The following is a 25,195-nucleotide window of genomic DNA, read 5'->3' as shown; positions in this document are numbered from 1 at the left end:
AAAGAGGCTCTATTGGGGAAAAGCATTCTTCATTCCTTTGTTTCCATCCTGCTGTTCTGTTAGCCCCAATGGTTGTTCAGTACCCCTGTCCAACCTCTAAATTAAGTGTTCAGTTTCAAGATCACAGTCTCCCCTTCCCCACACCCCTCTTCCCTCATGGATGGGGGCTGTAGATGTTCCCCAGTCCTTAGCTCTTCGCTCTCTGCTGGGCTCCCCACAAAGCAGCCGTTCACCACAGTCCATCCTTGATTTCTCTTTTTATTAAAGTTTGTGGTGGGCTTATGTCTCTAAATCATTTTTTACCCATTAGAACCGTATACCTTCTCTCCATAGCAAGCAATACTCACTCTTCTCCCATCTTTTGGCACTGATCTTTGTCCCGTAACTCCACTTAGGAGGACAAATATTTTTTTTTTTGTCTGTAGGTAATATATTCCCATATTGTTCTCACAAACCACAGAATGAACTCTCAAGGAAACTTCTGCCCTTCCACCTCCATTCACTGCTAACAAAGCAGTTTACATAAATAAATCAATGAGAGCCACAGCTTAATGAGAGGTCTCTCTCTCTCTCTCTCTCTCTCTCTCTCTCTCTCTCTCTCTCTCTCTCTCTCTCTTTCACACACACACACACACACACACACACACACACACACACATGAGAAATTATTTATGTGATGACCTTTTGCTGACTGCCTATAGGGTATTCAGTACTGGTTTCCAAAGGCTGACCCAGTGATCAGTCTGGGCTCGCTGCTTAAGATTCACCCAGGAGGGTGTCAAACATAAATACTGGTAGGCCCCACCCCTGAGTTTCAGATTCAGTGGGGTTTGAGGGTCTGGGATAAAGAGTGTAAATCAATCTCACAGTTCCAGTAGAAGCCCCATAAGCACATATGTAACAACACAGCGATGCCAAGTTTTTTAACCCATGTGAGTCTTTAGAATTCACACAGTGATTAATATGTTTTGAGAGAAGTATGATAAGACTTCAGTGCAAGTTAAGTCCTGATGGGAGGAAGGATGAAAGCCAAGGTGTGCGCTGGCCTGTCCACTCACTAGCAGCCTCTGACTACATGTCTACAAGGGGAGGTGCAATGCCCCTCCCCCTCGCCTTCCCCGCACCCACCGGAATACATGCCTTGCAGCTCTTCAACAGCACGTGCTTTTAAAGGATCAGTCCTTACAGGATCAGTAATTAATTTAGTTTGCACCTGATTTATGCCCCTTTCAAAAATGAAATAAAACACAAATTATGAAAAGGGGGGTGGGCAGAATGAATACCTCAGTAATTCTCTCTTCCTGAAGCACAAAGAACCATTTCCCTTCCTGAAAACAAAAGTGTGAACGGGATCTAAGGTAAAGCCTCCTTGGACTGTAACTTTGATAAATCTTTGGAGCTTGGAAAGGCATTTTCTGCACACAGGCACAACCTTCCAATGCATCTGCAGTGAAGTTCTCTCCCAACCTAGGACCTTGCTTATTTAACATTAGCAACCCCATTCCAAACAAGAGTTTTCTTACAAAGAAACCACTGGACCACGTCTCCTTCCCTTTAAAGAATTCCCTTCCCTTCTCACTGAGGGCCATTGCTGTCTAATCCATTAACCACTAGCTACATGTGGCTGTTGAGCTTTTGGAAATGTGACTGACCAGTCAGGATTGAGATGTGCTTTAAGTGAAAAATATGCACCAGATTTCAAGGGTTGGTATAAAAAAGAACATAAATTATCTCATTGATAATTTTTATACTGGTTAAGACGTTTCTATGATAACGCATTGGGTAATGAGGCTAAATAAGATATATTGTTAAAATTAATTTTATCTGTTTCCTTTTACTTTTTAAAATGTGGCTCTTAAAAAACTTAACATTACATATGTGTCATGCATTTTATTTCACTTAGCCAGTGTGGTCCTATATGAAGTTCATCTTAAAGCTTGTCACATGTCCCTCAGCACCTTCAATCCCTGCTGCCAGTTCTGTCCACCCACCTCTTATTTTGGCACACCCAGTGGAAATCCTCCCGCCTCACTCTTTCCCACTGTCACTGAAAGTCCACCACAGCTTGAGATGCTTTTGCACACCATCCTATCAATGAATTTCTCCCTTTCTATTTCAATGGATTCTTACTTCTCACCTCTTTCATGAAACCTCACTTTCTTCTTCTTCTTCTTCTTCTTCTTCTTCTTCTTCTTCTTCTTCTTCTTCTTCTTCTTCTTCTTCTTCTTCTTCTTCTTCCTTTTTTTTTTTTTTTTTTTTTTTTAATGAAAACAGCAGAGCTGAGTATTATTCACTTCCTAAACATTCCAGTTTGGCCATAAAATTCATAGGGTGATTACTTCTGACTGTTACCAAATACTCATTTATTCAACAGCATTCACTGGGCACCTCCAGGAGGCCAGGCACTGTGCTAGCCAGGGGGGGTTACCTAATAATGTAAGCACATAGCCCTAAAATAAAGCATGGAGTGACGTCAACAGGAACACATAGACTAATCCAATGCTCTCTTGCCCTCAGACCCAGAAGGACTCTCTACTTGCAAACACCCTTCTCAGGAAGGATTTAAATGCAGCGCTCACATAGCAAAAGTCTTCTGGCTTGGAAACTTGAAACTGCCTGACCCAATATTAAGCATTTCCCCTCTCCCACACTTTATATTCTCCCTTGTGTTTCCCTGACTACCTTATAAACTCGATTTGTCTTCCTTTTCCTTTGCTGAAACAGTATTAAACATTTTATATATATATATATATATATATATATATATATATATATATATATATATATATAATTTCTCACAATAATGTAGATACCGTTGCTGTTCTCATTTAAAGATGAGGAAACTAAGGCACAGGGAAGTTAAGTAACTCTAGAACTTTCTGGCTGCCTGGGTTCAAATCTTGCTTATTTACTTATCAATACTAGAGGCCCGGTGCACAAAAATTTGTGCACTCGGAGGGGAGGGGGGTGTCCCTCAGCCTGGCCTGTGCCCTCTCACAGTCTGGGACCCCTCAGGAGATAACAACCTGCTGGCTTAGGCCTGCTCCCGGGTGGCAGAGGGCAGGCCCAATCCCTAGGTGCAGCCCCTGGTCGGGCTCAGAGCAGGGCTGATTGGGGAGTTGGGGCGCCTTCCTATGTCATGCACAGAGCAGGGCAGATTGGGAGGTTGTGATGCCACCCTCAGTCATGCTCAGGGTAGGGCTGATTGGGGGGTTGGGGCACTGCCCCCTGTCACACTCAAGGCAGGGTCGATGGGGAGGTTGCGGCGCCACCCCCTGTCACGCACAGAGCAGGGTCCATCAAGGGGGGTTGGGGCTCCATACCCTGTCACGCACAGAGCAGGGTCAATCAAGGGGTTGGGGAGCTCCCCCTGTCATGCACAGAGCAGGGCTGATCAGGGGGTTGAGGAGCTCCCCCCTGTCACTCACAGAGTAGGGCCGATAGGAGAGTTGGGGCACCGCCACTGTCACACTCAGGGCAGGGCCATTGGGGAGGTTATGGCTCTACCCCATCACACACAGAGCAGGGCCCGTGGGGGAGGGGGGGGTTGGGGCGCCACCCTCTATCACCCACAGAGCAGGGCTGATCAGGGGGTTGAGGCGCCGCACCCTGTCACACACAGAGCCGCAGGGCGATCAGGGGGTTGGGGTGCTGCCCCCTGTCACGCTGATCCCAGTGCCGGGAGACATATTACCCTTTTACTATATAGGATAGAGGCCTGGTGCATCGATGGGGCTGGCTGCTTTGCCCTGAAGGGTGTCGTGGATCAGGGTGGGGGTCCCCACTGGGGTGCCTGGCCAGCCTGGGTGAGGGGATGATGGCTGTTTGCAGCTGTTCACACACCCTTCAGGGTGGGGCTCCCCACTGGGGTGCCTGGCCAGTCTGGATGAGGGGCTGAGGGCTGATTTCAGGCCAACTGAAGCTCCCAACTGCTCCTTTTTTTCTTTTTTTTTATTCTGGGCCAGCTTTAGCTCTGGCTGCAGCTCTGAGGCTTCTGCTGGTGAAAGAAGGTATCTGGTTTGTTTCTGTTCTATAGTCGAAACACTGTATAACTCCAGCTCTAAGATCCCAGCCTCACTGAAAGCAGGTTTCTGGGGTTTTGTTTAGCTTCTATATTCGTTACAATGTTTCTTAAACTGCAGGCTCAGAGGCCGGCAAAGCAGGCGGGGAGCATTGGTTTCCTTCATCACTGAAGCAAGCAAGCCTCATGTTAGTTTCAAGCTGTCTGGCTGCCGGCCGCCATCTTGGCTGGAAGTTAATTTGCATATCTTGCTGATTAGCCAATGGGAAGGGTAGCAGTCGTACGCCAATTACCATGTTTCTCTTTTATTAGATAGGATAGCCCCAGGTAAGTTACTTAGCTCGCCTAAAATGAAGCCTGCAGAGAAAAAGAAAATCTGAAAGGAGAGGCGGAGGGAGGAAGAGACCAAGAGTGAGCGACTGAGAGAATGAGAGGCGATATGAGAGATATGAGATATTACTGATTATTTTGTCTAAATTCTTGGAGAATACAAAGCCAGAAGCTACCTTTGGTCTTCCCAGTTATACACGTAAATAGGGTCTTTTGTCCTTTGTAGATATTGGTTCTTAACTAGAGGGTTGTGGACCCTGAGAAAGAACATACCTACTAAAAAGCGCTTCTGGTGGCTAATTGGACTAAAAAAAAAAAAGTAAAATAAAACAAAAACAGAGCCTAGCAGCCATTTCTGCACAGGGGTCTCTGATGCACCCTGCCCTTCAGGGAGAAGCCTGCACTGAACTACCTACCTCTGTGCTGAACTGCCTGCCTGCACTCTGCTTCTGCCACCTGAGCCAGGCCTTTAAAAGGAGTTCCTGGAGTCCTATTTTAACAAATGAGACTGAGGTTTTTCTTATACAACAGCTACATCCCCATCAACATCTTTACTCACCAGAGGGGCTCCATTCTGACCAATCAGGACAGTGCTTTTTAGGCCAATCAAACTGTGAGGATTTGGAGTCTTCATTTGCATGAGGATGGACCAATCAAGGATCAGGGGTGGGGACTTCTCTCAATATAAGTCAGCTCCCCTTGGTCTCTGAAAGTGCACTTTCCCTTTCCACCAAAGGCTGAGTTTCCCTAACTGAGCTGAAACACTAGAGCAGAGTGAACTGGCACAGAGCTGAGCAGACCAGTGAGGTCTAGCCAGAGAGGGGCTTGGCCCCAGGGCTGCCTCACAGCCGGGCTGCGCTCACAGCTGTGTTGTATCACAATTGAGCAGTTTTGCACTGAATAAAGTTTCCTTCTTTACCACATCCCAAATTGTAGATTCCTGTTGGTATGGAATTGGCATCTATCACTATCAGTTGACAGGTTCTACCCACAATTGTACACAAAGTTCTCTGTGCATGAACAGGACTACAAAACAGTGTATACGCATGTCTCTGTGGAGAACCTCAGAGGAGACTGAGTCTACCTAACTGCCATGTGTACAGCATTGTAGCCAAATCTCCTCTGCCAAAATCTGGAGAGGACACTTAGAACAAGACAACTTTCATAAGGCTAGCTGATGCTTACCTTAGGTGTGTTCCAGGAGCTACACTTACACGGAGCAGAAAAGCTATTTCCTATATAAAACCAAGTGCCACATTGCCTAAAATATCTCCATAAAAGGTTTATTGATTATAACTTCTAATCAACTCTTAAAATGCCAAGCAAGTTCCTGTTTAAGCATGATGAATTGAAAATGCATGCTTGCAATGTAAATGCCCATCAATGAATGAAAAGGAAAATGTGACACACACACACGCACACATATATACAACTGAGTGGCCAGATTATTATGACCACCTGACATTTGTAGGCAAATTAGCTATCATTTCTCGCTGAAGTTGCTAGAGGGCCAGACCATTATAAATAGGGAAGCAGGTTGTTTACCACAACAGTAGAAGTGATATTTTTCTGAAGATATGCGTAAACAATGCAATTTAACAGTCTTTGAACGTGGGATACACACACACACACACACACACACACACACACACACACATACTGAGTGGCCAGATTATTATGACCACCTGACATTTGTAGGCAAATTAGCCGTACACTGCATCATATGGGATATGGAAGCAAAGGCCTGTTTGAACACCTTTGCTGCCTGCAATTACCAAGATAAAACGTCTCCAATTCGCACAAGAACACAAAGATTGGACAGTCCAGCATTGGAAAAAAGTCATGTGGTCCGATGAATCATATTTCCAGTTGCATCATGCAGATGGCAGAGTGAGAATTTGGCGGAAGCAGCTTGAAAGCATGTACCCCACATGTATGAGTACAACCTTTCAACCTGGTGGGGGCAGTTTTATGGTTTGGGGCATGTTTTCCTGGCATGATTTGGACCCTTAAATTCATGTGGAACAACGTCTGAATAGCACAACATACCTAAGTATTGTTGCTGATCAGGTTCATCCTATCATGCTGATGCCATATCCCAATGGAGATGGCTTCTTCCAACAAGACAATGAGCCATGCCACAGTGCTCATATTGTGCAGGAGTGGTTTCAAGAACATGAGGGAGACTTTACCTTGCTTAGGTGGCCCCCACAATAATCAGATCTCAATCCTCAATCCAATTGAGCATTTGTGGGACGAAGTTAAAAGAGCCATCAGGCAGCTGGTTCCACAACCATCAAATCTCACAGAACCGGACAGTGCTATTCATCAGGCATGGCGTCAGATTCCTCGCATCAACTTTCAACATCTCATGGAGTCAATGCCAAGAAGAATCACTCCAGTATTGAAGGCAAAAGGTGGCCCAACGAAGTACTGATGGGGTGGTCATAATAATCTGGCCATTCAGTGTAGATGTATAATGGAATATCATTCAGCCATAAAAAGGAGGAAATCTTGCCATTTGTGACAACATGAAAGATGAATGGAGCTTGAGGGCATTATGCTAAGTAAAATAAGTCAGACAAAGACAGGATAAATGGTGAAGATATTAAGAAAACACACACACACACAAAACCCACAAACTCATAGAAACAGACAAAAGTATGGTGGTTATCAGAGGGGAGGGTGGTCAAAGAGAGTAAAGGGGAATAAATAAAAAGGAGAATTGACTATCCAATAATAGTATAGATGCTGTATTAGAGAATTGTCCACCTGTAATCTATATAATTGTATTAACCAGTATCACCTCAATAATTCCAATAAAAAAAAATTTAAAAAGACAAACACCATGTGATCTCACTTATAAGTGGACTCTAAAACACAAACAAACACCCAACCTCATAGATACAGAGAACAGACTGATGGTTACCAGAGCCTGTGGGTGGGTGGGGTGGGCCAAATGGGTGAAGGTGGTCAAAAGGAACAAATTTTCAGTTATAAGGTAACTATAGTTAATAATAATATACTGTATATATGAAAGATGCTAAAAGAGTAGATCTTAAAAGTTCTCATCACACACACAAAAAAATGTAACTATGTGTGGTGATGGATGTTAACTAAATGTGTTATCATTTTGCAATATATACAAATATGGAATTACTAACTTGTACATCTGAAACTAATATAACATTATATGTCAATTATATCTCAATTTTTTTAAAAAAGTATGTTTATGTCTGCTTTTTCTCGAAATCTCACTTAAATGATAGTATGATAGAAAACACTAAAGACTCCATCAAAAAATTATTAGACTTAATAAATAAATTTGTCAATGTAGCAGGATATAAAATGAACACCAAGAAATCTATGGCATTTTTATACACCAATAGTGACCTTACAGAAAGAGAAATTACAAAAACAATCCCATTTACCACTGCACCCAAAAAATTAACATACCTAGGAATAAACTTAACTAAGGGGGTAAAAGACCTATACTCATAAAACTACAAGACATTGAAAAAAGAGATAGCAGAAGACATAAACAGATGGAAGAACATACCGTGTTCATGGATTTGTAGAATCAACATCATTAAAATGTCCATACTACCCAAAGCAATCTATAAATTCAATGCACTCCCCATTAAAATACCAACAGCATATTTCACAGATCTAGAAAGAGCTCTCCAAAAGTTCATCTGGAATAAAAATAAAATAAAAGAAAACTTGAATAGCTGCAGCAATCCTGAGAAAGAAGAACAAAGTAGGAGGAATCTCAATACCAGATATCAAGTTGTATTACAAAGCCACTGTTTTTAAAACAGCTTGGTGCTGGCACAAGAACAGACATATAGACCAATGGAATAGAATATAGAACCCAGAAATTGACCCAAACCACTATGCTCAATTAATATTTGACAAAGGAGGCAAGAACATACAATGAAGTAAAGACAGTTTCTTCAATAAATGGTGTTGGGAAAAATTGGTCAGACACATGCAAAAAAATGAAACTAGACCACCAACTTACACCACACACAAAAATAAACTCAAAATGGATAAAGGACTTAAACTTAAGATGGGAAAACATAAAAATATTATAGGAATCCATAGGCAACAAGATCACAGATATATGCCGAAGCAATTTCTTCACTGACACAGCTCCTAGGGCAATGGACACTAAAGGGAAAATAAACAAATGGAACTACATCAAAATAAAAAGCTTCTGCACAGCAAAAGAAACCATCAACAAAACAACAAGAAAGCCCACTGCATGGGAGAACATATTTGCCAACGCTATCACCGATAAGGGTTTAATCTCCAACATTTACAGGGAACTCACGTAACTTAACAAAAGGAAGACAAACAACCCAATCAAAAAATGGGCAACAGACCTAAATAGACATTTTTTGAAAGAGGACATACATAAGGCTGAGAGTCATATGAAAACATGCTCAAAGTCACTAATCATCCAAGAAATGCAAATCAAAATGACAATGAGGTACCATCCCCCACCTGTCAGAATGGCTATCATCAACAAATCAAAAAATGATAAATGCTGGCGAAGATGGGGAGAAAAAGGAACACTCGTGCACTGCTGGTGGGAATGCAGACTGTTGCAGCCACTGTGAAGAATAGTATGGCCGAAACCGGTTTGGCTCAGTGCATAGAGCGTCGGCCTGGGGACTGAAAGGTCCCAGGTTCGATTCCGGTCAAGGGCATGTACCTGGGTTGTGGGCACATCCCCAGTGGGAGATGTGCAGGATGCAGCTGATCGATGTTTCTCACTCATCGATGTTTCTAACTCTCTATCTCTCTCCCTTCCTCTGTAAAAAATCAATAAAATATATTTAAAAAAAAAAAAAGAATAGTATGGAGTTTCCTCGAAAAACTAAAAATGGAACTGCCATTTGACCCAGTAATACCACTTCTAGGAATATATCCCAAGAAACCAGAAACACCAATCCGAAAGGATCTATGCACCCCTATGTTCATAGCAGCACAATTTACAAGAGCTAAGATTTGGAATCAGCCTAAGTGCCCATCAGCAGATGAGTGGATTAAAAAACGTTGGCACATCTATGCAATGGATTACTATGCCGCAGTAAAAAGGAAGGAACTCCTACCATTTGCAACAGCATGGATGGAGCTGGAGAGCATTATACTAAGTGAAATAAGTCAGTCAGAGAAAGATAAATATCACATGCTCTCACTCATTTGTGGACTATAATGAACACCATAAACTGATGAACAAAAACAGATCTAGAGACAGAGAAGCATTGATTAGATGCTCAAACCTCAGAGGGAAGGTAAGGAAGAGTAGGGGTCAGGGGGAGAGATCAACCGAAGGACTTGTATGCATTCATATAAGCATAAGAGATGGACACAGACAACAGGGGTTGAGGATGAGGGCAAGATTGGGGAGTTGAGGGGACAATGGGGGATAAAGACACATTTGTAATCCTATCTAATAATAGACAAACATGGTAATTAACCATGCCTCTGACACACTTCCCATTGGCTAATCAGGGCGATATGCAAATTAACTGCCAACCAAGATGGCGGCCGGCAGCCAGGCAGCTGAAGTGAACAGGAGGCTTGCTTGCTCCAGTGATGGAGGAAGCCAAGGTTCCCTGCCTGCCACTGCTGGCCTCTGAGCTTGCACTCTAAGAAACAATGTTGCAAATATAGAAGCTAAACAACCCCCAGAAGCCTGCTTTCAGCCAGCCCAGCTTCAGCCAGCAGGACCGCAACATTGTTTCAATTATAGAACAAACCCAGATCCCTGCTTTCAGCAGCTGAGGTCTCAGAGCTGCAGCTGGACCACAGAGCTAAAGCCGGTTCTCAGCTCCAGTGACAGCCATAGAAGGTAAATAAATCCCAGAATAAAAAGAAAAAAGAAAAAAAGGAGAGGTTGGGAGCTTCAGTCGCCCGCCAGCCTGAAAACGGCCCTCAGCCCCTCACCCAGACTGGCCAGGCACCCCAGTGGGGACCCCCACCCTGAAGGGGGTGTGACCAGCTGCAAACAGCCATCATCCCCTCATCCAGGCTGGCCAGGCACCCCAGTGGGGACCCCCACCACGAAGCAACAAGATGGTGGCTAATTTGCATACTGAAGGCGGGCGGTAGTGGGCAAGGCTGTCCGTGGTCCGGGACAGGATCTGTGACCCTCCTGGGGGGGGGGGCAGTGTGGGAGGCTGTCCGCTGTCCCAGGACCCGGATCTGTGACCCTGCCGGGCAGGGGGCAGTGCTTGAGGCTGTCTGAGGTCCCAGGACCCAGATCCATGACCCTTCCCGGCGGGGCGGCAGCTCGCACAGGGGCGGATCGGCCAGTGTTGGGCAGGGCAGGACACCTGGCTTCCACCCAGCCCCAGTCACTCTGGGCAGGTGAGCAGTGCAGAGAGCCTCTAGACAGGGGAGGCAGGCCGGCGGAGGGTGGCCTGTACTCCCCACATGGTGGTGGTGACAGCTGTGAGCGCGCCAAGCGGAGCCTGCAGGCTGAGCTGAAGTAGTGCCTGCAGGTCATCAATGCCCAGGAGTGGCTGTGCAAGATCTGCCTCTTGGCCCAGAAGGTGCAGGATCGCAGGGACAGCCACCGTGGCGGGCCAGACTGACGTCCTCCTGGCCGCACCACAGTGGTTTGTGGATCTGCAAAGCCAGAGGCCTCCGGTGTACACATCCCCCCAGGCCTGCAAACATCCCCCAGCACACTGTCAACCTTCCTCGCCTGCAACAGTTGCAAACCAAGGCGTGCACAAGTTCCCCCCGCCTCTCCACCGCACTTCCATCAACCCGGCATGCCTAACACCTCCACAGGATGTGCACACATCCCCTCTGATGCGCTCATGTCCTTTGGATTGTGTCTGGGTGTTCTGGGTGCTGAGGGTGGGCACCTGTGAGATGACAGTGAGAGGGCGGAGTGGTGATGCCCTGTTCCCATGAAGGCCAGTGCAGCTACGAGATCACCTCTAGGGGGTTAATGCAGGTGCTGAGGCGGGAGCAGATGCAGACAGGCACACCTGGTGGGCGTGGGTGGCCCTTGCTGAGGTGCCTTAAGTCAGCGTTCAAGATCAAGAACCCAGAGGCGGAGAGGAATTCCATCCTCTCAGTGAAACAGTGGGATAGTCGGGGCAACTGTAGAGGAGGAATGTGCACTTTGGGTTCCAGCACCCATGAGCGAAGGCTGCCCTGACTGAGCCTCGCTTGCTTGGGGCCTAGGGCACTCCTGCCAGGCAGCAGGTGACAGGATGTGCTTTTCCAAATTAATGAGATAAAACGTTGATTCTCCTGCTGCCCACAAAGGTGGAAAGTGAAGTGGGGAGACATGTAGGGAGTGAGCGAGGTTCCCTGTCTGGGGGTTCCAAATCTGCTGTTGGTTTCTTTCACCGCTGACTAGAGATATACAGGGTGTCCCCCCCAAAATGTATACACACTTTGAATACCTACTAATTCCAATGGTTTTAAGCATAAGAAAGAAACAACAATGGAGCTGTTATCTGTTAAAAGTGTGGGCACAAACAGGCAGTTGGACATTCCCTGAGGGGTCTCAGATTGGAGAGGGTGAAGGCCAGACTGAGGGGCCCCTTTCCCCCTCTACTCCAGTGCACGAATTTCGTGCACCGGGCTACTAGTACCTTAATAAAAAATTAAAAAATATATATATAAAAGATATCACTATAGTTCAGCAGGTCCTCAAATAACATTATTTTGTTCAACATAGCTTTGTCACAATGTTGATTGATGCTATAGGAACTTAACTCTTATTTATATCCATTTGCCTATGGTAAATTGGTTTTAATGCACTGTTTTGCTTAAAATTGCAGAATCTATAGATGACATTAAGTAAGAACCTATTGTATTGTAGGGCACAGCAGATGCTAGCATTGTTTCTAATAGTTCACTAATGATCTTTTTATATTTACTACTCAGTGAAAGTATTTAAATATATTGAGTTAAATGAAATATGTTAATAAGATTTAAAAATAAAATAATAAAATAAAATAAAATAAAATAAAATAATAGTATGTCAGTCCTGGTTCTATTTGTCTTCAGGCCCATTTCTCAGGCTTCCCTTGTTTTGTTTTGCTCTGCTCTGTTATGCAGAGGGACTTCCCTCTGTGAGGCTGGTTTCCCAGGCTTCCATGAGCTCAGATACAGGAGCACTGAAGGGAGGTTGCAGAATGTGGAAAAGGAGAGACTAGAGTATTTCTCATACTCTTTGTCTGCCCCAGGCAGTGAATTTTAGGCAGTGGCTGGTGCTTCTCTGAGCCTCCAGCTATGACTAGACCAGATTTTCTATGGTTACAGCTCCTACCAGCCTCCCAGCCTCTGGTAACACCACCACTTCCCTTTATTCCTCCAGCCTGGGTTAACAGAATTGATCATTTACAAAGTGAAAAAAATAATGGAAAAAAATCTCTGTGAAGAAAGAATTTGAAAATATATTTTTAGAACCTGTTATCTTTCACTCAGCAAATAAAAGGGTTAGGCACAAATAGGATCTCAAAAGAAAAGATTAGACTTGAAAAAGTAAACACATTTATTTTGCCAAAAGAAGAGACTAGATTTGAAGAAGTGAACACATTTATTTTGAGATATTGTGGGAAATGAAACATTTCTATACTCACGTTGATTAAGTACTAACCTTCAAGTAAAGATATATAAGAAGAGGCAAAGCAGCTCATAAAAATTCTATAAAGCAAGTGAGGTTTGGTCTGATGTATGCTATGCCCCACTTGGATAATCCCTGAAATAATTTGGAACCCAGTGCTCTTGGATGTCATTTAGGAAAGTGACCTGCTCAAATAACTAATGCTACATGGTTTCAGATATTATCTCTTGTAGTTTACAGTTTATGTTATTTATAAATGTAGTTATCTCCTATACAATATATATAATATTGAAAATACTTTAGCATTATTTACTCTGTTCTGTCTACTCCTTATCACCTGTGTGTTGGTGCTCAGTGATAAATGCTACCACTCTTGCGTATTCTATTTCTATTGAAAAATCAGTTGCATATATTTTGGGCTTTCAGTTTACTCTATAATTGTGGGTTTTGACTCAATATACTTTTTATTATTATGCAGGTCAAATACCATCCAGTATCCAGTTCCCTTCTCTTTTAGTGCACGTGGGAGGATTTTATTTTCCCTCCCCCGGGAGCTAGGCAAGGGCATGTGACTAATTTCAATAAATCAATGCAATTTTCATGAAAATATCTACATAACAAAGGAGATATAAAGCCCCAGTAACTTGGCACATCCATTTTAAGAAGTATTCTATTCAACTCCAGTAGAAAGAAATTATATAGTAGTTATATGCAAATTTTTGACTGTGCAGGGGGTCGGCACCTACTTTGTTCAACGGTCATTGTATTATAGTTTTTGAAATTCATTGTGATGAGATTCTTATTAGCACATCAGACTGTAAGCTCTTTGAGGGCAAAGCTAGCCTAGAACCCAAATAATACCAGATACTCAATACATGTTGCTAAATGGATGAGTGAAGGATTGAGTGACTGAATAATCGTAGTTTCAATATGATACCTTGTTCAAATCATTCTTGTTTCTCCTTCATGCTCATTTGAACAATTCAAAAATTTAGGCTGTTTCCCTTACGTGAAAAAACAAACAAAACAGTTTTATTCCTCAGCAAGAAGAGCAAAAATGTTCTGGCTTTTCAAGAAGATAACATGAAGTCTAAGAAAGACATGGCAGTGAATTTTACTTTCTCATGGTAGGGTGGTGTGGTCTTGTGGGGAGGGGTATGGAGAAGGCAATGGGGGTAAGGGACATATGTAATACTTTCAACAATAAAGATTTATTAAAAAGTAAAATAAAATAAGTAATAAAATATAATTTATTTATATTTAAAAAAAGACAGTCCAGGGAGTACACACATGTTTGAATATAATTTGTGGTCTTGTTCTCTCTGTTTGGGTTTGGTGACGTGAGGCTGTTATGGACTGAATATTTACAAACCCCCAAATTCATATTTTGAAGTCCTAACCCCCAAATGTGATGGTAGTTGAAGCTGAGACTTTAGGGAAGTAATTAGGTTTAGATGAGGCCATGGGGGGAGCCCCATGATGGGATTAGTGCCCCCATAAGAAAAAGAAGAGACATCCGAGCCCCTCTCTCTGCCATGAGAGGATAGGGAAAGAAGGTGACTGTCTATAAGTCAGGAGGAGGGCCCACACCAAGAACCAAACTGACTGGCACCTTGATCTTGGATTTCCCAGCCTCAAGAACTATGAGAAATAAATGCCTGTTTCTTAAGCCACCAATCTGTGCTATTTTGTTAGCCCAAGCTACGGCAGAGGCCAATTTCTCTTCTTCTCTACCTCTATTAGAAATATAATATGATATGCAGGCCACAGTCACCTTTCTTTGCTTTCAGCAACCAGTCTAAGATTCTTCAGCCTCTTTGGATAAATTAAGCAACATGTCCACTCAATGACCAGCCTGGATCAGCAAGTACAGTAATCCACCCTTATCTGTGGGGGATATGTTCCAAGACCCTCAGTGAATGCATGAAACCATGAGTAGTACCAAATCTTATAGGTGCTGTGGTTATACCTATACACACATATGACAAAGTTCAACTTATAAATCAGGCATAGTAAGAGATTAACAACAATAATTAATAATGAAATAGAACAATTACAGCAGTATTCTGTAATAAAAGTTATATGAATATGGTTTCTCTCTCTCTCAAAATACCTTATTATACTACACATACAGTGTGGATACTTTGGATAAAGGGGTGACTCATGTCCTGAGCAGGATGGAGTAGGATGATGTGAGATTTTATCATGTTACTCAGAAAGACATAAAGAGAAACCATACATAAAGGAGACTACTGTATTTCCTAATTGTGGCAGTGGGGTTTGTTTGACCTCCATTGTTGCATGTCCCTATTCACTATTAAGTTGCAACCTCGGTATTAGTGTTCTTAGTTTTTGTTCTGTTTTGTTTTTTAATATATTTTTATTGATTTCAGAGAGGAAGGGAGAGGGAGAGAGCGATAGAAACATCTAATGAGAGAGAATTGATCAGCTGCCTCCTGCATGCCCCCTACTGGGGATCGAGCCCACAATCCAGGCATATGCCCTTGACCAGAATCAAACCTACAACCCTTCAGTCCACAGGTCAACACTCTATCCACTGAGCCAAGCTGGCTAGGGCGTGTTCTTGGTTTTAATACAAATAAATGAAAACTTTCACTACATTCTAAGAGCTTCTAATGAGAGAGAGAGAGAGAGAGAGAGAGAGAGAGAGAGAGAGAGTTCAATAACTCAGGCACAGGTTTAACTTTTTAAAATGCTCTCAATCATATTAAAACCCATAAGATTTTTTCCTCTTGGTAAATAGATTTAATACACTGCCCTTATTTGTATACTAGAGGCCTAATGCACAAAATTTTGTGCACTCAGGGTCTGGGACAGCTTGGGGGATGTCCACCTGCTGGCTTAGGCCCGCTCCCTAGGGGATTGGGCCTAAGCTGGCAGTCAGATATCCCTCTGGCAGCCCGGGAGCCCTCGGGGGATGTCCATTTGCCAGCAGGGAGCGGGCCTAAGCTGCAGTCAGACATCCTTAGCGCTGCTGAGGAAGGGGGAGAGGCTCCCGCCACCACCGCAGTGCTGGCAGCCATCAGCCTGGCTTGTGGCTGAGCAGAGCTCCCCCTGTGGGAGTGCACTGACCACCACGGGGCATCTCCTGCATTGAGCTTCTGCCCCCTGGTGGTCAGTGTGTGTCATAGTGACCAGTCATTCCCAGTCGTTTTGTTGTTAGGGTCAATTTGCATATTACCCTTTTATTATATAAGATAGAGGCCTGGTACATGGATGGGGGCCTGCTGGTTTGCCCTGAAGGGTGTCCCGGATCAGGGTGGGGGTCCCCACTGGGGTGCCTGGCCAGCCTGGGTGAGAGGCTGAGGACTGTTTTCAGGCTGGCCACAGCCCCTTTGGGGTGGGGGGGTTCCCACTGGGGTGCCTGACCAGCCTGGGTGAGGGGCTAATGGCCATTTTCAGGCTGGCCACACCTGCGGGCTGGAAGCAGGTATCTGGGATTTACTTAACTTCTATAATTGAAACTTTGTAGCCTTGAGTGGAGCTCAGGGCTGGCCAGGGCAGGCAGGAAGCTTGGCTTCCTCCATCGCTGGGGGCAACCTAAGCCTCTTGCTCACTCCAGCTCCGTGGCCACCGCCATCTTTGTGATGGACTGACGGAGTGAGGGAGTGATGGTAAATTTGCATATTACTCTTTTATTAGATAGGATAATTTTAAGAGCAAATGCATTTTCCTGGAAACATGGCACTTTGCATTGGCAAACAGTTATAGGAATAAATTCTTTAAGTACTATTTAAGACAGAGGTCCTCAAACTTTTTAAACAGGGGGCCAGTTCACTGTCCCTCAGACATTCCACACATGCACACTGTGGGCCCGGGATGAGTCGGCTGCTAAGCAGGAGAGGCAGTGGAGGCAAAAACACCTGGCAGGCCAGATAAATGTTTTCAGTGGGCCGCATGTGGCCCATGAGCCGTAGTTTGAGGACCCCTGATTTAAGAAGTTTGGCTGAAATTTTGGAATCTCACACCAAAATGCTGACTATTAAATAGTAATCTGTTATATACAATGCCAAATGAAAGTCCGCTATAATAATTCACTAAGGTTTAGTTTTTACATCATTTTGATATATTTACCTCAACCAGTTTAGCCACAAATCATACCTTATGGTTGTCATGTGAAGGCAGTAAAATATTATATACCTTCAGATGACCTCAATCCAGAAATGCTTTTCACTGTTCACATTTTATCTGTCAAATAGTATTTTCTTTAAGAAGTAAATACAAATGCCATTATTGGGAGAAGCTACCGGCCTGGGACAAGTTCTAGCATTTAGTGTTCTGACAGACCTTAATTTGGATATCAGCCAAAGTCAATAAAACTTGTTCATGCAGAACCTTACCTGGTTTTCACCACATCGAGGGGGTGCATCAGGCAAATTTCTACAAGACCTGAAAGATGATAAAGAAAAGCCTAATAAACACTTATGTAAACACTGGTTCTTATTTCCTTGACCTTATTGATTTCTCAAGTATGAAGATTCAAATAAGAAACTTGGGACATTGAACATGACAGCTAATCATTGTAGGCTAGTGGCAAAAGATAAAAGTATAATATGATTTTATTACAGTGGAAGCAAGATATGTGAGTACTTATTGGTGCCCTGGCAAAAGCAGGGGCTGTAGGTAAAAGAAAATGAAATCAGATGTCCTAAATCCCAATAAAGTAGGCAGGAATCACTGTATCTCAATCCAATCCAATAAATATGATATATGAGGAAGAAAGGGAGGAAAGAAAAAAAAGGGAGAAAAGAAGGGAAAGAAGGTCTTTCAGCACCCCCTACATTACCTACTAACATGGCAAATCATGAGCCTCAGTTTCAGGATTCATGAAATAAAGATTGATAGCTTAACAGAGAACATGTACTAAGTGTTTATTGTATGCCAGGCATTGTTCTAAACAGGACTTAGTTTATTTCATTTAATCCCCATAAGAGCTCTTTGTGATAGAAAGTAATCTTATCCCATTTTACAGTAGAGATAATTGAGTCACATTAGATTAAATAACTTGTCTAAAATCTCATAGCTAGGAAGTAGTCTTAATCCCACATAACCCATGATCTTAACCATTGTACGGTGAGGAAGAATTTATAGATTCTTGAATATTCATTGTAAAGTCCCCTTCCTATTGTCTGAGCAGGCAAGAGTAATAGTAATAATCACAACAGTTACTTTACCTGTTGTCTCTACACAGGGTTGGCCATTTTTTTAAAGGTTTCTATTGATTTTAGAGAGAGAGAGAAAGGGAGAGGGAGAGGGAGAGGGAGAGGGAGAGGGAGAGGGAGAGGGAGAGGGAGAGGGAGAGAGGGGTGGGGGAGAGAGAGAGAGAGAGAGAGAGAGAGAGAGAGAGAGAGAGAGAGAGAGATTAACTGGCTGCTTCCTGCAGCTCCCTATTGGGGATTGAGTCCTCAACCTGAGCATGTGCTCTGACCAGGAATGGAATATTTGACCTCTTTGATCATGGGACCATGCTCAACCAATTAAGCCACACTGGCCAGGGTCACATTGATGGTCATTTAACATACATTATCCCTGATGTGTACAATTATTGAGCAAGGAAAACTTTATATCATATTTACTTTAAGATAAGCAAACTAAAGTAGATAGTGTTAATTGATTTGCCTTAAAGCCACCCAACAGTATTGCAGGTCTTTTCTTAAGGGCAGAGCAATTATCTCTCCTTCATTTGCAAACGAATTCAATTTGAGCTTATCTTGTAATTTAGTTCTTCCCCATCATATTTATAGACAGAAATATCTTTTATTCCCTTACTGGTCAGGTTCAAGAAGCTTAAGTACTTGTACCTTCCCAAAGGCTGGCTTTGCTTCCAAAGAAGCTTTAGAAAGTTCTCCCAGCTGTAGTTTACAAGTCATATGTATTGATCTAAAACAACTGTCTTATTTTGGCTAAAACTAATAGGACTCAATATTGATTTCACTCCAGCAAGGAATGCTCCATAGTCGTTGGTAACCAAGTCACTGACCCAATCGGAGTCACTGCCTAGAGACTGGAGAAAGGAGCAAAGAACAAGGGCAACAGAATTACTGGGCATAATTACAAGCTTCTGAGACACTGTTTTTGCGTTATGAATAAGCCTTATTATTCAAGAGTGCAGGGGCGGGTCTCTTCCTTGCAAACAGTAAGGTCTCAATATACTTCCTCTTGTTTGAAAATTCACATTCACCTTGAACCTTAAATGACACAATAAAGCAGGTGGGTTTAATTGATATTTACAGAACATTTCATTCTAAAGCTAGAGAATATATATTCTTCTCAAGTGCACATGGGACATTCTGAAAGGTAGGCCACATGTTAGGATACAAAATAAGTCTTTGCAAGTTCAAAAAGATTGAAATCATATCAAGCATCTTCCCGGATCACAGAGGCATGAAACTAGAAATCAACTACAACAAAAAAACTCAAAAACAGTCAAACACATGGAAGGTAAATAGCATGTTATTAAACAATGGATTTAAATTGAGTTACCAATGAAATCAAGGAAGAAATAAAAAACTACCTGGGAACAAACAAAAATGAACACACAACAACCACAAATCTATGGGTTACAACAAAAGCAGTCCTGAGAAGGAAGTTCATAGCATTACAGGCCTACCCCAAGACACAAGAAAAAGCTGAAATAAAGGATCTAACCCTACTACTAATAGAATTTGAAAGAGAACAACAAGCAAAGACTAAACTAGAAGGAAGGAAATAATAAAGATCAGAGTAGAAATAAATGACAGAAACTAAAAAGACAATACAAAAGATCAATGAAACCAAGAGCTTGTTCTTTGAAAAGATAAGCAAGACTGATGAACTTTTAGCCAGACTGATCAAGAAGCAAAGAGAGAGGACCCAAATATATAAAGTCAGAAATGGAAGAGGCAAAGTAACAACTGACACCACAGAAATACAAAAGATTGTAAGAAAATGGTATGAAAAATTATATGCAAACAAAATGGACAACCTGGGTGAAATAGAACATACCTGGAAGCTCTTCCAAAACTGAACCAGGAAGACCCAGAAAACCTGAAAAGGCTGATTACAACTAATGAAATTGTAGCAATAATAATAATAATAATCATAAACTCCCAGCAAACTTCTATCAAATATGATCCAGCAATACATGAAAAAGATCATACACCATGACCAAGTGGGATTTATTCCAGGGATGCAAGGCTGGTACAGTAATTTCAAATCAATAAATGTGATACACCATATAAAATGAAGAATAAAAATCACATGATCATATCAATAGATGCAGAAAAAGCATTTGACAAAATTCAGCACCCATTTTTTAAATATATTTTTTATTGATTTCAGAGAAAGGAAGGTAGAGGGAGAGAGATAGAAACATCAATGATAAGAGAATCATTGATCAGCTGCCTCCTACACACCCCCTACTGGGCTCTGAGCCCACAACCCAGGCATGTGTCTTAACCAGGAATTGAACCATGACCTCCTAGTTTATGGGTCGACCCTCAAATACTGAGCCACATCGACTGGGCTCCAGCACCCATTTTTTACAAAAACTCTCAGCAAAGTGGGAATAAGAGAACCATACCTCAACACAATAAAGGTCATATATGACAAACTTACAGTCAACAATATACTAAATGAGTAAAAACTAAAAGCATTTGTCTTAAGAACAGGATCAAGACAGGGATATACGCTTTCACCACTCTTATTCAATGTTGTACTAGAAATTCTAGCCACAGCAACCAGACAAGAAGAAGAAATAAGAGGCATCAAAATTGGAAAGGAGGAAATAAAACTCATTATTCACAGATGACATGATATTTTACATATAAAACCCTAAAAACTCCACCAAAAAATTACTATACTTAATAAATGAATTTGGCAAAGTAGCAGGATACAAAATTAATATACAGAAATCAATGGCATTGTTATACACTAATAATGAACTTTCAGAAAGTGAAACTAAAAAAAAAAAATCCAATTTACTATTGCAAAAACAACAAAAAAATAAGATACCTAGGAATAAACTTAACCAAGGAGGTAAAAGGCCTGTACTCAGAAAACTATATGACACTGAAAAAAGAAATGGAGGAAGATACAAATAAGTAGAAGCATATGCCATGTTCATAGAGTGGAAGAATCAACATCATTAAAATGTTCATACTACCAAGAGCAATCTATAGATTCAATGCAATTGCTATTAAAATATTATCAGCATATTTCACAGATCTAAAACAAAGATTTCAAAATTGTATATGGAACCAAAAAAAGACCCTGAATAGCTGTAGCAATCTCGAGAAAGTTGGAGGGATCATGATACTGGATATAAAACTGTACTACAAAGCCATTATAATCAAAAGAGTCTGATACTGGCACAAGAACAGCCATATAGATCAATGGAACAGAACAGAGATCCCAGAAATTTCCCTATGCCAATCATCTCAGCAATGCAAGTTAAAAGTACAATGAGGTATCACCTCACAGCTGTCAGAATGGCTACCATTAATAAATCAACAAAAGGCAAGTGCTAGTGAGTTTGTGGAGAAAAGGGAACCCTCGTGCACTGCTGGTGGGAATGTAGACGGCTGCAGACACTGTGGAAAACAGTATGGAGTCTCCTCAAAAAAATTAAAAATGGCACTGAAGCTTGACTCAGTGATCCCACTTCTGGAAATATAGCCTAAGAATCCTGAAACACCAATCAGAAAGAAAATGTGAACTCCTATGTTCATAGCAGCATTATTTATAATAGCTAAGATCTGGAAACAGACAAATGCCCATCAGTAGATGAGTGGATAAAAAATCTGTGGTACATTTACACAGTGGAATACTATGTGGCTGTATAAAAGAAGGATCTCTTACCCTTTTCTGCAGCATGGATGACCTGGAGACCATTATGCTAAGTGAAATAAGCCAATCAGAGAAAGACAAATATCACATGATCTCACTTATATGTGGAATCTAATGAACAAAATAAAGTGATAAACAAAATAGATCTAGAGGCAAGGATGGATGGAACAGACTGACAGATCTCAGAGGGGAGAGAGTTGTGGGGGATGGGAAGAGATTAACCAAAGAACTTATATACATATATGCATAAGCCCAAGGACACAGACAATAGAATGGCAAAGGCCTGGGGTGGGGTGGGAACTGGGTGGAAGGGGAAAGAGGGGGGGAAAATAGGGGGCATCTTTAATAATGTCAACAATAAAAAATAAACTTAAAAAAGTTTATCCTGGAAACTCAAAATTTAGAATAACATTCTTACCAACCACTGCAGCAGGTAGATATCTACTAGGGGCATTTCTGTGCATCTTATGAGCACAAAGGAATAAGACACTAAGAATCAGTTTATCAAGGAAAGTCACACAGTTTCTCCCATTGACTTGGAATTAGAAAAGAAGCAAAATAATAAACACCAAACAGCACTAGTTGGTTTAGGTCTTGAAAAGTTTACCAAAGAATGAAAAATCCAACAATTCATTAAAACTAACAGAACTTGGAGAATCTGTTCACATTTATTTATACTAATTTATTTATTTGCAAAATTGTTCCAGTTTCATTTATGCTAATATGCATTTCTGGTAGTAATATTTTAATAATTTTTCTTTTCCCAGAGAATAGTTATTTGCATTTGAAGCAATTGCTTATTTATCACACTGACAAACAAGCAAGAATTGCTATTACATTTTTAAGACTTAGACAAAGGCTAATTTTATAAGGTTGGACCTTATACAAATGAAGAAAACCCAAAGCAGATTGATATTGTGAATTTATCATATTGCAAGCATTTTCAGTGTTCCTACAGATTCATGCCACTTCAGTGAGATTCAAATGAAACTGGTAATGGGGCCTAACATGGGTACAGTTAGTCCCTGAACCTGTACCTTGGGATAGTCCCTGAATTTTTTTAAAAAATGGATTATCTTTTATTGATTTTAGAGAGAAGGGAGAGAGAGAGAAACATTGATCTGCTGCCTCCCTCATACAACCAGACCGGGGATCAAGCTGGCAACCAGGACATGTACCCTGACCTGGACAGCAACCTTTCAGTGCATGAGGTTACGCTCAATCAACCGAGCCACATTGGCCAGGGAGCTCTCTTCTTTGAGTTGACTCAAGTACGTACCTTCACCTGAGTCAACATTTCAGGGAAAGGATTAACATGGCTCTGTTACAAACCTTACCCCAGCCTCTATCTCTTTTGAGAAGGTCTCCTGGCCTGTTTAACTACAAATCTGCACTAAACATCAAACCCATCCCCTTCCTCGTATATAACCTGAACCACACCTCTTTTTCTAAGAAAAGTACCAGCACTATCATGCAATGATTAGTCACGAATGGTGAAAAAACAGTTTCTTCTCAGTGTCCAATTCCTTGTGCTTGACCCTTTCTCTGGAATGTTGTCCCTTAGTAAGGACACACACACATTTCTGAGAATCCTACTTACCTTGAGTTCTTAATTTGGACAACCATTTTCCCAGAAATCCTGGGGGCAGAGACTGTTAGTTGTCCCCAGGTACTTATCCTCTTTTCATTCTGGCTGTCCTGAATACATATTGCATTTCCCAGTGTCCCTTGTTGCTAGGCATTACCATGTGACCAAGTCTGGTCAACTGAATGCAAATGAAAGTAGTTTCAGCAACTTCTGGGAACTCATGTAAAGGTAGGGAGCCTGCTGCCCTCCTCCCTTTTCCTCCTTCGTGCTGGTGGAGTGTCGACATAGGGCTAAAGTAGGCATCTTAGATAGTGAGGTGACTTTTGGTATGGAGACGATACAGCACAGCAACAAGGAGTTCTGGTCTACCCGTAGGCATTCTTGTTGGAGACAAATGTCTATTTCCTTTAAGCTCCTGCCATTTGGGTTTTCTGCCATTTGTACCTGAACTTAATTCTAACTGATATAGGAGCCCTTCGACGTGCTCCCACAGTAACCTGACCTTGGGTTATTTCTTGTCACTGAACTGTTTTCTTGTCTGAAAGCTCCATGGGGACAGAGACTCCACCTGCCTTATTCACCTTTGCATCCCCATCGCTGTACATGATAGCTGCCACTCAGTAGGCACAATAAAAATTTGTTGAATAAACAAATTAATACTGATTATAGTAACTGCACATACCATTATGTCAGCTGATTCTCAGCTGAACTGGCAGCTATGTATTTTGCATTTACGTCATTAGTTTGAACATTATACAAGTAAGCAAATAAGAAAAGAAAATTTGGCAAAAATTATATGAAATACAGCTCAGAAATTGCTTGAAAAAAATGAAAATGTAGAATTGAAATATCATTAATATTCAAGAAAGCAACTAATCAAACAGCATTAATGGATTGCCAAGTGATTCCTGAGAGCTGTGTGCATGATAGGGTACTGTGTGAGGCGCTGGGACATACCATGGTACAGCTCTAAGGGAGCCGGCAAGGCTGAATAAGTCAAAGGCAGACACAGATGTGACACATTGAGGATGGCATTTATGTAAGGGGAAGATGCTAGGCAGAGAAGAAAAATATGTATAAAACTATGTTTCAAGCCCAGTGATTTAGTGCTACTGCTTACAGTATGAAATGTTGCTGTTTATATTCTACATCAATTCTAGTCTTGCATTACTATATACTTTTATCCCAAATTGTCAACTGTCTGCAAGAACTATGTCATTGTTCTCATAAAACTAGTAACAGAAAATATGGACAAATAGTTAAAAATTTTAAATAATATTTTAATTCATTTATTGCCTGGGTGTTCCTTATAATTGAGATTATTTGTCCTAAGTCACAAGGTTGATTTATGTGAAGTAAAGGCCATTTGAAATTTATATGTCAAATGTAAATATGAATATGAGTCTCACCAGGAAGCAGTCCCTACAGTTTTCACCTACTTTGCCAATGATAGATATCTCCTAACTCAACAATATCCTTTCTCCTTCCAGCTGGGAGTAGAAAACCACATTAAAGGCATTCCTTCCTAGAAAGGATGGGGTTATTCTTATTTTGGAGATTTAAAATGCTTAAAATATAAAACAGAAGATCCTTTTTTTTAACCTATCCCTTTATAACCTGGGCCGTAGAAGAGAGCACTGAGAGTGCACTACTATATTGGTGGGCTGACTGAATGTGGGACATACCCCACACCTGCTTACTCCTAATAGAATCCTAAAGTACAGAAACTGGGTATGAGGTTCATTCCTGTGCCTTCCTCCCTGCTCCACCCCTGTCTTCACCCCAGAATAGTGATGTAATGGGC

The 25,195-nt window shown here is 41.9% G+C and overlaps 1 protein-coding gene across 5 annotated transcripts in view; it reads right to left on the bottom strand.

The window, feature by feature from the left end:
* The window catches only part of SLC25A21 (solute carrier family 25 member 21), a 533,790-nt gene that overhangs the window by 187,075 nt on the left and 321,520 nt on the right, over window positions 1–25,195 (bottom strand). For 4 of the 5 annotated variants that reach the window (XM_036352952.1, XM_036352969.1, XM_036352959.1 and 1 more), the window contains exons 6-7: window positions 17,318–17,366; window positions 2,138–2,238 (exon numbers count right to left, since the gene is read on the bottom strand). In XM_036352952.1, the coding sequence (XP_036208845.1) occupies window positions 2,138–2,238; window positions 17,318–17,366 (150 nt within the window). The remainder of the gene's footprint in view (window positions 1–2,137; window positions 2,239–17,317; window positions 17,367–25,195) is intronic. The other variant, XM_036352979.1, reaches the window with a different exon arrangement.

Source organism: Myotis myotis, unplaced genomic scaffold (assembly GCF_014108235.1).
Source record: "Myotis myotis isolate mMyoMyo1 unplaced genomic scaffold, mMyoMyo1.p scaffold_m19_p_1, whole genome shotgun sequence".
In the NCBI taxonomy this organism is placed as follows: Eukaryota; Metazoa; Chordata; class Mammalia; order Chiroptera; family Vespertilionidae; genus Myotis; species Myotis myotis.
The sequence above is the reverse complement of the archived record's forward strand: the minus strand, read 5'-3'. Positions and strand labels throughout refer to the sequence as shown.